Source organism: Loxodonta africana, chromosome 1 (assembly GCF_030014295.1).
Source record: "Loxodonta africana isolate mLoxAfr1 chromosome 1, mLoxAfr1.hap2, whole genome shotgun sequence".
Classification (NCBI taxonomy): Eukaryota; Metazoa; Chordata; class Mammalia; order Proboscidea; family Elephantidae; genus Loxodonta; species Loxodonta africana.
Window position 1 is genome coordinate 198565088 of NC_087342.1, and position 13767 is coordinate 198578854.

General features: G+C 39.4%; 1 protein-coding gene across 3 annotated transcripts in view; it reads right to left on the minus strand.

Moving 5' to 3' along the window:
* Positions 1-12466, minus strand: part of MED23 (mediator complex subunit 23) — a 62714-nt gene extending 50248 nt beyond the window's left edge. For all 3 annotated transcript variants that reach the window (XM_023557064.2, XM_003404136.4, XM_010592320.3), the window contains exons 1-9: positions 12268-12466; positions 11920-11951; positions 11672-11759; positions 7772-7896; positions 6656-6767; positions 4758-4856; positions 3927-4028; positions 3424-3493; positions 1188-1300 (exon numbers count right to left, since the gene is read on the minus strand). In XM_023557064.2, the coding sequence (XP_023412832.2) occupies positions 1188-1300; positions 3424-3493; positions 3927-4028; positions 4758-4856; positions 6656-6767; positions 7772-7896; positions 11672-11759; positions 11920-11951; positions 12268-12315 (789 nt within the window). In that variant the 5' untranslated portion in view covers positions 12316-12466. The remainder of the gene's footprint in view (positions 1-1187; positions 1301-3423; positions 3494-3926; positions 4029-4757; positions 4857-6655; positions 6768-7771; positions 7897-11671; positions 11760-11919; positions 11952-12267) is intronic.
* Between the last annotated feature and the right edge of the window lie 1301 nt (positions 12467-13767).

A 13767-nucleotide genomic window follows, 5' to 3' on the forward strand; every position in this document is an offset into this window, starting at 1 on the left:
TCCGAGTGCTTTGCCAGAGGTGAACTAGCTACTGGGGCGTAAACACCTGCCATATCACAAACTACTGGGTATACCTGAATACTGGAATAACATGATAAACCGTAAACTACCATTCATTAAATATTAAATATTTACAGCCAATTATTATAATCGATGTCAATAAGTTGTATACTATAAAAAGCTGACTTGGTAAAAGTTGTGCGATAGATATATTTACAACGACAAAAAAAAAAAGGAATAGCTGCTGAGACTGCTTACATACAAATAAAAACCTCACGGTATTTAGTTCTTTGGTTTGGAGATTTAGGGTCATGGTTTCATGGGACAACCCAGTTAAATGACCTAATAACATGTTTAGTGCCTCTGTTCTACCTCTTAGTTCCTTGCAAACTGCCTGGGCTCTTAAAAGCTTGCAAGTGGCCATCCAAGGCATGGCAAATAGTCTCTTTGCCTGGTACAACAGAGGAAGGAGAGTCAATACGAGGAGGATATGGAATGTGTGGCTAACTGCCTCCACGAACAACTGCCTCCTTTGCCATAAGACCAGAACTGGATGGTGCCTGGCTACCATTACTGAACATTTTGACCAAAGTTTCCATAGAAAAATCCTGATCAAAAAGGAGAAAATACAGAAGAGAATTTCAAATTCTCATGGACTCCAGACTTTCTGGAGATTTGGGACCGGGTGAACCCCTGGAACTACTCCCCTGAGATAATCTTTAAAACTTAAACCAAAAATATCCCCTTAAGTCTTCTTAAAACAATAGTTTAGTGTAACTAGTGTAAAATGTCTGCGTGCCTTGAGCATTACGCTCTTTTAAGAACTATCTATCTGGGACCAAAGTGACGACAGTAACTTAAAAGATTAGACAGGAACCTTAGTGGGCAGTCAGTCTACATTAATGGAAGAGAACAACTCTGAAAAGGAGGGTGAGAATGGTTGTACAACTCAAAAAATGTAATCAATGTCAATGAATTGTACATGTGGAAATGGCTGGATCGGTGTATGTTTTGCTGTGTATATTTTCAACAATAATAACAAAATAAATAAAAAAAAAATTGGTTAAGGACTTAAAAAAAAAATTTACTTCCTTAGACTATGAAGATAAAATTTGGCATCACACATTTTATAATTCAGAGTGAATACTGTCAGATGAACTAAATTGTTGTTGTTATTAGCAATATACCTTATCATATGGCAAAAGGCCTTTCAAAGGAAAACGAAGAGTTGCAGGGTCCAATTTCCATGAGTTACAAATGGCGCCTGAGTTATTTACAACTGGCAGAAGACTGCAGCGACCTGTATGCATTAAAAAAAAATAAAATTTTTTAAATAAATATGAACACAGTGAACACATCATGCCTGTTTCAGCATGGATAGTCTTTGAATATTTGTAGAGTGAATGATGAGGTAGACACAAGACAGAAGACTGGGAGTTTTCTTTGATTATTTTTAGTTCAGATGGTTAGGGACCAATTTACATAGGCCTTTCAAACTCAAAAATGTTTCCATTTTGTCCAAGTATCTAGGGCAGGGGTCAGTAAACTGTAATCTGTGGGCGAAATCCAGCCAACCGCCTGTTTTTGTAAAGTTTTATTGGAACACAACTGTTTTTGCACTAAACAGCTGAGCTGAGTAGTTACAAAAGACTGTATACCCACAAAGCCAAAAATATTTACAATATGGCCCTTTACAGAAAAAGTATGCAGACCCCTGGTCTAGGGTCAAGATGATTAACTACAGGCAGGATCCCCCTAGATGCCTTAGATGTAGCCTATGAGGATCAGCTCACATATCCAATTGCCTAACAAATATTACTACTTGGGATGTCTCATAAGCCAAAAAAAAAAAAAAAAAAAACCTCATTGCTGTCGAGTCTATTCCGACTCATAGCGATCCTATAAGAGAGAGTAGAACTGCCCCCTAGGGTTTCCAAGGAGTGCACGGTGGATTCACACTGCTGACCTTTTGGTTAGTAGCTGTAGCTCTTAACCACTACGCCACCAGAGTTTCCTGGACATCCCATAAGCATCTCAAATTCAACATGTCTCAAACTGAACTCATCATCTTTCTTCTTAAACCTGCTTCACTTCCACAATCCATTAAATGACATCATATCTACACAGTTACAAAAGCTAGAAGCCTGAGAATTCTGTCTAGCTTATTTTTGTATTTCCAGTATCTAGAACAGCACCTGGTTCATAAGGCACTCAACATCTGATCAATGAATAAATAATGGTCTATATTTTAAGACAGTTCTGAGGCCACCATGACTTTTAGAAATAATTCATGAGTACGTGTGGGCATTGTAAAAACTGCCAAATTACATGCTTATTTTTCCAAGAAAATTTAGAGAATCTAATAAACCATGACAAAATGGAAAACAAAATAAATGAAAAAAAGAACAAAGGTGTCAATTAAAATGGGCTGAAGGAGCCTGGTACTCTCATGTACCATGGCCACAAAGAGACAGGTTTGTTGAGACTTCGATTAACTAGAGATTCCATGGTTGTTTACCAACTGCATTAAATGGTCTTCCTAATGACCAGGAACAGCACTTTCTAGAATGCTTCTACTTGAAGCCCAGACACAATCCAGACAGCTAATTTTCCCTCCCTATACTCACCACACAAGATACCTAAAAACAAGGGAAAAGGCTATTATTAAGCTCCTAGAAAGTTACTAAAATGACAAGCCACCAAGACTTTAAGAGACCATCCTTCATCTTTAATAGATCGCTGCTGTGCAATCCCATTATTTTTGTGTGCGGCCTTTCTAGCCATGGTCTTGTAACTCCCACCTAGATGACTGTGTGATGGGGTAATTGTGGCCTACAAAGGCGATTGGTCAGTTTTGCCTTCAAAGAGCCAATTCCAGCGCAGAGAGGAAGAGCCTGCCACCACCAAGGAATGAGAAACCAGAAGGAAAGACCCTGCAGCAGAGACCTGGCAGCAGAAGACAGCACGGTGGGCTAACCTGGCCAAGGGGCAGAGAAAGCTGAGTGCCTTTGTGCAGAGTCTGAGGGCCAGGGAGAGGTATGCCTGCAAGCATGGTTGGGAAAAGGCTGTCCTGATGGAAGAACTGTATCCTTGAGTATTGTGAGCCTGAATTATAATCTGTTACTTCTCTAATAAGCCCCATACTTGTCAGTATGGTCTGTGAGTTCTGTGTGGCCACTGCAATGAATTATCGATCCCAGCTGAGAAGCAGAGTGCTCTGGGAGGGACAGCTGGTGTCAGAGTTGTTAAAGATGGCCAAGAGAGGAGGCATGTCTGACCTTCGCCTCATAGGAATCAGCCTTGGGCTGTTGATCTTGGTTTTCTCCTTTGTGGGGCTGCAGGAGGTCGGACACCAATAGCAAGCCATTTCTACAACCGTTAAAAATCAGGTACCATTTAGTATATTTTAAATTATAATCCTACCACAAATGGAGTTTATTCTTGCTGTGGGCCTGAAGGTATCCACAAAGTCTGATACCAGGTTTCCAAGTAACTAAAAAAAAGACAAGCAAATAAATATAAAAATAAACTCAAGATTTCTAGGAACACAATAACCATTTACATAAAATTAGATAATACATGTAAAGATTTTAGTACAGTACCTAACACTTGATAACTATTCAAAGATTTGTTCCCTTTTGCTTTTTTTCAAACAATTTCTTACCAGTTCAGCCATCCCTGAATTAACCCAAGCTATGCCATCATATCCTTAGCTATTTGATGAAGCTATGTGTATTTTATTACATGCTATATAAACTGTTTCAGTGGGACAGCAGAGGAATTAAAGAAATACATCATAATGATTAAAAAAATATATCTTATTTAAGGAAAATAGTGACCATGACTTAAAAATCACACAAAAATAAATTACTCTAACTATTTTTGATTAAATTTCAATTAAAAATTTTAGAAAATACAAAATTTACCCAATGTGGAAGCTTTCCTTCAGGATATAGTTTCCTAATCTCAGTGACTGCAAAATAAGCTGGTAACAAACAGGCATTTCTTTCCAAGATATATGCTATAACCTATGAAAAAATAAAAGGGTAACATTATCATTCTTGACTGGTCCTGTATATGGAGCCCTGTAGTGCAGTGGTTAAGAGTTCAGTTCCGCTGGTAATCAAAAGTTCGGCAGTTCAAATCCACCAGCCACTTCTTGGAAACTCCATGGGGCAGTTCTACTCTGTCTTATAGTGTTGCTATGATTCGGGACTGACTCGATGGCAATGAGTTTTGGTTTTTTTTTTTTCATCTTGTATATAAGTCCTTTAAATACAACAACAGCTACAACCAAAGGGCTACTAAAAAGTACAGACATTATTTCATGGATGCACTGATCTTAAAATATGGCATAAGGCAATTCATTCATATGTAAAGAACCTCTAAAAATTAATATTAATAAACAGTGGAATGGATTACTGATGGTTAGTAAAGAGCCTTGAAATATATGTTAAAAATTGGTAGACCTGGGAGGAGAGTAACAGCCCAGAGTAACTATTCTTGCAGCATGAGCTACAAAGCATGAAGATCTTTCATGTGGTCCATTGGTTGCTGTCTTGTAATGGTTTAAAATATTTCAATACCTATACTGCTGTTTTCATATTTAAAAACTATAATCAGTTTAAAATTCCCTACAAAAGTGACTTTTGTAGAAATAAACAGACCATTCCATAAACTACCCGAAATTTAAACACAGAACTAAACAAAACTAGAGTTTTTTAAAGATCAATGAATATCAGACATGTTTAAATTACCTCTCTTGCTGCCAGAAGCTGCTGTACAACAGCTGAGCTCACCGTATTAGGAATCGTCAAGATTTTCTCCAAAATCACCTTTAAGAGATCTCGAACACCCTGATGTAAGAAGAAAGACATAGATTAAAACTAAGTAACATCCCTGTGCTGGTTTTAACATCAAGATATGCCCTAATACTGAAAATATGATTTATCTGTTCTGCTGTTGTTAGCTGCAGTCAAGTCGGCTCCCAATCATGTCAGCCCCTTGCACAACGGGATGAAACACTTCTCGATCCTATGCTTTCCCTGTGTTCTGTTGCAGACAAGGCTGTTGTGATCTATAGGATTTACACTGGCTGATTTTAGGAAGTAGATTGCTAGGCCCTTTTTCTACTCTGTCTTAGTCTGGAAGCTCTGCTGAAACCTGCTCAGCATCACGGCAACATGCAGTCCACCAACAATAGGTGGGCAGTGGCTGCACATGAGGTGTACTGGCCAGGAATTAACCCTGGGTGTCCCACATGGAAGGCGAGAATTCTACCACTGAACCAAGAATGCTTTTTGGTTAGCAGATGTAGTTCTTAACCCATTACACCACCAGGGTTTCCATTTACTTCCTAGTTGTGCATAATCAAAAGGTTTTTGGGTTATGCACTTAGGCAAAAAAGTTACCTTCAAGATCGCCCCTTTAATTTTTTCTGAATCAGAGTTAATACTTAAGTCTGTAACATTAACCCATGAAAAGAGCCACGTTCCAAAACAGAATTCTAAAGAATGTTACATAATATGGATGAACAAAGTCATTTAAAAGTGAAAAGTAAGCTTTCTACACTCTTTGTTACTTTTCTAATGTTACAAGGATCAAAAAAAGCTTAACTTCTGCTTAAGGACAGGAATATATTTGAACAAGACTTAAAAATGCTCTGAAAACATGCATAATCATAAAAAAACAAAAAACTTTCTGGCAGATGATCCTTTCTGTTCACGCCCTTTGGCATGTTTTAATTTTATCCCCCCCTTCGCAAGATTATCCAACAAAGCTATTCAGTTAGTGGAGTACCTACTACCAGTTGCATTACGTCAGAGCAGAATCTGATATATACAGACAAAATTTCATTCAATATGAATTTAATGACTATAAACTGCAACCAGTTTTATAAAAAAGACAGACAAAACATACATGGAAGAAATGAGGAAGAATCATAAATAACCATACAAGTAAATGAGAAGGTAAAGATTGCAGAGTAAACTGCTAAGAAATTAAAGTATGATAAAGAAAAAACAATTAGAAAACGCTTCTTAGGATTAATTTTGTGTTAAATCATGATTCAAATCAATAATTATCTATTAGTGCATTATCTGTTAAGTCGTTTCAGATTACAGAGAATGCAGAAGACATAAAGCACAGAGGCTCTGCAGCACTGAGCTGCTAAGCTGTTTCATAAGACACTAGAGAACACACGTTGTTTTTGTTGGAGAGCAGAGTGCAAAAGACACTTGTTAAGGCTGGCCCAATCCAAGGAAGATCAAGGTAGGTGTGAGGCAGGACTTAGTTCCCTTCATCAGTTGACGCCTACATCCCTTCTCAGTTTCCACGTACCCCTGCCCTGTGCTCTTTCATGTGTCATATAGAAGGGATCCCACCATCATAACACCCGTGGCATGAAGGAACACAGATTCTGCTTTGTGCTTCCCCTATTCATCATAAAAATACATTAGCTACCTGCATTTTTAAGAAAGAGGGAAGGGAAGAGAAGTTGTGGGAACCTCTTTTAAGTCCCCTTAAGAAATATACAACAAAAACACAAGTTTTCAAATTGCTTCCACTTCATTTCTCTTACCTGAAAATACGATATATACACTGAAATATTAATCATGTCTGAAAGAGATCACTTTTTATAATTAGAAAAAAATACCTTGTAATCCACTCCCCCAATTATTTTCCGAACCAGTTTAAATGTTAACGCCCAAAGCTGTGTTCTTTCCCATTCAAGAGTATCAGAGTTTATCAGGGATTCACACACCATCCTAGAAAAAAGGAATACCCAATCCAATTATGAAGAGAATTTTAATACTCTGGGTGCTATATTCGTCATAGCAAGTATTTTTCATGAAAGTACATTATTACTCAAAGATAATTTTAAAACTGTATGCATAGCATTTTATATTATCTATATGAAAGATTAAACACAAAGTAGAGCTATGTAATATTCATTATATTTTTACTAGAAGGAAGCCTACCAAAGGCTACTGGTTAAATGTTTACCAAGTACGTCAGTTTGTGGCAGACTGTATATTTCCAAAACAGTGACACAAAGATTTTTCATCCCACATGCTCTTCTGAAATGTGACATTGGCACTACTCCCACAGGGGGTGGGGGTGGGGTGTCAATGTTCTTTCCTTTTAAATCTGGGCAGGCCTAAGACTGGTAAAATAACACTCTAGGACTTCCAGGGCAAAGTAATAAAAGGTGATACAGCTTCCGCCTAGCCTTCTTCTGAATACCTGCTCTTGGAATCCACCATGCTATGAGGAAGTCCAGGCCAGCTGCAGTCCCAGATGACAACCAGGCATCACCAGATGTATAAGTGGGGACGCCTTTATCACAACTCCAGCCACAGCCACCATCTGCTTGCAATCAATAAGACATCCTGACAAAAAACTGCCTACTAAGCCCAGTCAACCACCGTAACCATCAAAGATAATAATAAAGTGACTGTTATTGTTTAAAGCCAGGAAGAGTTGGGGTAATTCATTATGCAGCTGAAATAACTGGAACAAGCTCATCAAAATGAGTGATCTCAGCCCCTCAGCTGAAAGGCTGAGCCTACCTGGTTTTCAGCTTATAAGTACACAATTCTAAGAATATTGCACCCTAGAAACTACAACCTAAACTATTATGAAGAAATAACTGATGAGCCTAACTTCCTTCCTCATTTCTTTATCCTTTTATAACTGCCACCTCAATCAATTTGAAACATTCATATAAAGGAAAACTCTTTGGATTGCTCAGATCCACCATTAAACATACCTGGGTGGAAGAAGACCAGTCTCAACTGCCATTGCTAAGCAGTCATAAAGAAAAGAAATTCTTTTAGGACTATGCTGGCCATGAACAAATTTAACAATCCACTGGATGCACTGTTCATGAGACTCCTGGAAAATTAGAAAATGATTATATTTGGGATTTACTGTGATACTTGGATTTAACAAATGGCTAATACTATACCTGAGAGCACATAAAGACTATAAATTAAATGTTCCATCAAAAGCATCAGTGGGTGAAAATAAAAGGCAAAACAAAAAATTCAGACTTGGTATTTCAGTTATACAATTATACAGATCAAAACTGCACCATTTTTATTACATAGGACCTTGAGACTCCTTACAAGGAGTAAGATTTTATTAACATACTCAAAGCCAATAGAAAACTATAACACATATTGTATAAACAAGTAGGAAGAAAATGCAGTGAAAAACTTTTTCAAAAGTTCCTTAATTTTTTTTAATATGCTCCTTTCTTGGATAGTACTGGAATTTGTTGGACTATGTGAATGACATAACACACCCTGTGAAAAGTATATAGGAAGCTAAAGTAAAGTGCTCTAGAATAGGGAAGGCTGCCTTCCAAAAGTCAAAATTGGTAAAAACGCATACAACGGATGAGAGTACTTACCTGCAGGTAATACTTTTGGAAGGAGCCACTTGGAAATTAAATCAAGCTTTGAATGTGAGAGCAAACTGGAACTTAACTAGTAGTACCAATAAAATCTGCATGAACTGAAAGTGGTGGTCTTATGGGGAGAAAGAATTCAACTGAATGATGGGAGCAAGCAGGAAATGACTCAAATCACAAAGATCCATATTGTAGGAGGAAGGAAACTCAAAAGCATCTCAAGCTTTCTGAGCTAGTCAACACTGATTGTAAATTTGGTTTTCTATAAAGCAGCAGTCTTAATGGCAGGTATAAATATTCCCGTCACTGGGGAAAAATATCCATCAGAGGTTGGTACAACAGCCTCATGAGGACTTACAGTGAATCTGATTCCTAAGAGCCCAATCAGTTACGAATCCAATGACATATCAAATGTTTAGACTTGCAAAGCTTTAAATCTACTCCAAAATATTACCTGCCCGTATCAACACTTGTTTCCTGGGATGCTCCCAGGAGGAGCCTGTAGATCCTGCTCTGTGCACTGCCACTGTCCCTCAGATGTACCTGTACTACTGCATGCTAACACTGATTTCAAAATATTTACCTACTTCTCGGCTCCTCCTTTAGAAGGCAAATTTCTTGAAAACAACAGCCATACTTTAACTCATAGAATGTTCTTGTGTGTATGTTTTATATATATATATTTTTACATAATTTGTGTGTGTGCGTGCGAGTGCTTTAGGTGAAAGTTTACAGAGCAAATTAGTTTCTTATTCAACAATTTATACACAAATTGATGTGACATTGGTTGCAAGCCCTGTGATGCGTCAACACCCTCCCCTTCTCCACTCCGGGTTCCCCGTTTCCATTCATCCTGTTTTTCTATCTCTTCCTACATTCTTGTCTTTGCTTTTGGGCAAGTGTTGCCCATTTGGTCTCAATTACATGACTGAGCTAAGAAGCATATTCCTCATACGTGTTCTTTGTTTTCTAGACCTGTGTAACCTTTGGCTTAAGGGTGAACTTTGGGCGTGACTTCGGTTCTGAGTTAAAAGGGTGTCTGGGGGCAATAGTCTCAGGGTTCCTCCAGCCTCTGTCAGACCCGTAAGTCTGGTCTTTTTTTTGTGAATTTGATTTTTGTTCTACATTTTTTTCCCGCACTGCCTAGAACCCTCTATTGTGATCCCTGTCAGAGAGATCAGAGGTGGTAGCCTGGCACCATCTAGTTGTGCTGGACTTAGTCTGGTGCAGGCTGTGGTAGTTGGATATATCAGTCCTTTAGACTAATCTTTACCTTGTATCTTTGGTTTTCTTCATTCTCCCCTGCTCCAGATGGGGTGGAACCAGCGGAGTATCTTAGACGGCTGCTCACAAGTTTTCACAATCCTAGATGCTACTCACCAAAGCAGGATGTAGAACATTTTCTTTATAAACTATATAACGCCAGTTGAGCCAGATATCCCCCAGGACTGTGGTCCCCAGCTCGTGGCCCCACAGTTCGGTCCCTCAAGGAGTTTGCATTTGTCTGTGAAGCTTCTGTGACCTTGTCTTGATCAAGTTGTGCTGTACATTGTCCAAATAGTTTTAATAACTGCTGAAGGCAGTTATTATTAACTGCACTTCAGGGCTTCAAAATGGTTCATTCTGGTTTAAACTCCTTCTGTGAATTTGTTATTTCCACTCCAGATATACTGAATAAGAACTTACGTTCTTAACAAGATTCCCAGTGATTCTTACATATGATACATTTTAAGAATTACTGCTCTACTAGTGGTTCTCAGAACTTGTCTCTACTGAATTGCTGGGCTGAGGGCTCTCGTGCATTGCTAAACTCGTTGCTGTCAAGTCCACTCCAACTCATACTGACCCTATAGGATAGAGTAGAACTGCCCCATAGGGTTTCCAAGGCTGAAATCTTCACAGAAGCAGAGTGCCACATCTTTCTACCTCAGAGTGGCTGGTAAGTTCGAACTGCCAGGCCTTCTAGTTAGCAGCCGAGCACTTAACCACTGCATCATCAGGGCTCCTCAGACATTGTTAACCAGGTAGAAACTGGTATTTGGCAATTTCCATAAAAATTATAAACAGACATAACCTTTAAGCCAGCAATACCACTTCCAGAAATTTATCCTATGTCCTGTGCATACTATCATTCATTCTAGCATTGTTTAAAGTGGAAAAAGAAAGAAGCAACCTAAATGTCAGTCTGTAGGAGACCAGTTAAATAAAGGTGCAGACATACAATGGAATATTAAGCCTTGGCAAAAAGAGAATTTATTGTCATTATTAAAAATTATTCGTTAATAACAATGAATATTATTAAATATCTATTAATAATAAACATTAATTTATCATTAAAGGGGGAAGCCAAGCTGGTAATTAGCAGTGTCCACAGTATATGACCACCCTATAAAATGATTCTATATTCATAAATTATTAAACTGGGGACAATGACTGCAGACAGGAAAAAGAACAGGGGATCAATCTAAAAGAGATGCGAAGAAACTATTCTTTGGATCTACTCCTTTGTATTTTGAACCACATGCTTGTATTATCTATAAGAAGACAATTAAAACAAACAAAAAGTTAACGTACGGCCACTGCGTGATCTATGTCTGAGTGGCATGTTTTACCAGCAGCAGCTCAACTGCAAACAGTTCTCATCTCCCTACCCGTAATGCACTACTCCAACATGACCTCTTTAAGTATCAAACATTTTGTCTTTTTCATGGATACATTTTCTGGTGATTGTTAACTAAGTTTTACTGCTCTTCTCCCCATTTTTTATTATACTATGCATGTATCCCTATTATAATTTCTTTGTATCTATATTGTAGTATCTTTGTATCTTTACTATAGGATTATTGTATCTTCATGATAGTCTTTGTTTCAATACTGTGCCAGTTCCTCTTATCCATAAATGAGTGAAAGTTATATTCTTTACAATGCCTAACACAGCTGTTTGCAAGTCACCAAATAAATCAGAATAGGATGAAAATGTCTTACATAATCTAACATAGGAACTTTTTAAAAAGCATCATAAAGACATCCCACACTGTGCTGTCATCATGACTTCTCAATACAGATTTCCACTGGGAAGTACACAAATTAAAACAAATGGAAACCAAAAGAGACAAATAAGAGAAAAAATATAACGATTTGATTTCCCTTTTCCAGAAAAAAACTTAACAATACCATCAAAGTAAATGTAAAAAATAAAACGGGGGAGGAAACCCCCAAATCATCAGCTGAATATATTAAAAATGCAGTGCTTACCTGAGAAAGACCAGCCCAAAACTGTCTGAAGGCCCCCAAACAGCTTATAAGTTTTGTTTTTTCATCTTCAGGGGTATCCATAAACATGCTAAACAAACAAAAAAACCAAAATTATATTATTTGCCACTAGCTTTAAAAAGTCAATCCATCATAACTAGAACAGTCGATTTTACAGAACCCAAGAAAAACTTGTCTTACAAAGACACCCTCACGTAAAAACATAAAAATCTGCCATGCATTATACTCACCCAGGGAACGCCTCTTCTATAATTTCCGTTTTCTGTAAAACAATTAAAAAAAAAAAAAGACACACGTAAACAAATAAAAAATGGAGGGGGTGGTACCCCTAACGACACAGTACAAGCATCTCAATGGGCAACGTGCAGAAACTACCGGCACCCGCCGCCTGTCACCAGAGAGCTGGGGATTTCAAAGGCGACCCTGAGCGTGACACCAGCCTGAGAACCACCAACGCCTGCACACTCACACCGCGTCGCAACGAGGACGGAGGAGGCGGCTGCCCAGGCCGACCTAATTGATCCGCTGCCCCCGCCTCTCCCGCTGCATCGCCCGGGACCCCGACTAGTTCCACTCACCACCACCTCCTCAAAAATGCTCTGCAGTTGTGTCTCCATCTGCACCATCGCCCCACCTTCCTGTGGGTCCCAGCGCGGCCGGGGTCTGGCCCGAGCCTCGGGAACGGAGGGCCAAAGGGGCGGAGACGCCCGGAAGAAACCGCGGCTCTCACCCGCGTCACTTTCCTCTCCAAGCACCGAGCCGGAAACGTCTTCTCCAGGGCCCCGCACACAACTGGAGGCTGCACGGAAGCCCGGAGAGGTGGGTACGCGCCGATTACAGAACCCCCCCCCAAACCAGGAGGCCCGCCAGATAGTTCCGCTTGTGCAGAAGGGCTGCTCGCGAGCGCGCCCTCAAGCGGATACTCAAGCCCAAGACACCCAGAAGCGTTGTCGGCTGCAGGCCGCCACCCTCTGGCTGGAATAGGAGTTGCTTCCTAAAACTCTTAGACTGGGGAGAAGGTATAGAGCCTAGGGGCTGCAGCCCGCAGAAAACAACTTCTGCCACGGCCTGGACCAACCAGCTTTCTGTGAGCACCTGGCCTTCTGGTGCAGCCTAGAGCCCTGAGGTGAAACAACACTTCTCTTCACAGGTACCATGACTTTTTAAGTATGGTGACCGAGGTGGCCTAACAGAGTGCCAGACAAAAAGGACATATGAATGCATCACTACTGAATTTTAATTCGAACCATCAAAGAATAAAATCTACCTTTTTAGTTATAGTCATCTAATAATAAAAATATTTACCATTTTTTAAGTACTAATAACACTATACCAGAAAGAATTGGTTGACTTTAAACGATATCGGGAGGTAGCATATAATCAGGAACCTATGGTATGAAGGAAGAGATCCAAGTTGCACTGAAGGCATTGGTGAAAAACAAGCCTCCAGGAATGGACAGAATACCAACTGAGATGTTTCAACAAATGGATGGAGAACTGGAAGTGCTCACTTGTCTAAGCCAAGAAATTTGGAAGACCGCTACCTGGCCAACTTACTGGAAGAGATCCATATTTATGCCGATTTCAAAGAAAGATGATCCAACAGAATGCAGAAATTATCAAACAACAGCGTTAATTTCACCCGTAAAAAACCCATTGCTGTCGAGTTGATTCTGAGTCATAGCAACCCTATAGTACAGATTAGAACTGCCCCAGAGACTTTCCAAGGAGCACCTGGTGGATTCGAAATGCCAACCTTTTGGTTAGCAGCCAAACTCAACTACTACACCACCAGGGTTTCCATTTATCGTACAAGTAAAATTTTGCTGAAGATCATTCAAAAGTGGCTGAAGCAGCACATCCACAGGAAACTGCCAGGGAATTCAAGACAGATTCAGAAGAGGACGTGGAACTAAGGATATCATTGCTGACGTCAGGCAGATCATGACTGAAAGTAGAGAATATCAGAAAGATATTTACTTGTGTTTTATTGACTATGCAAAGGCATTCGACTGTATGGATTGTAACAAATTATGGAGAACATTGCAAAGAATGGGAGCTCCAGAGCACTTAATTGT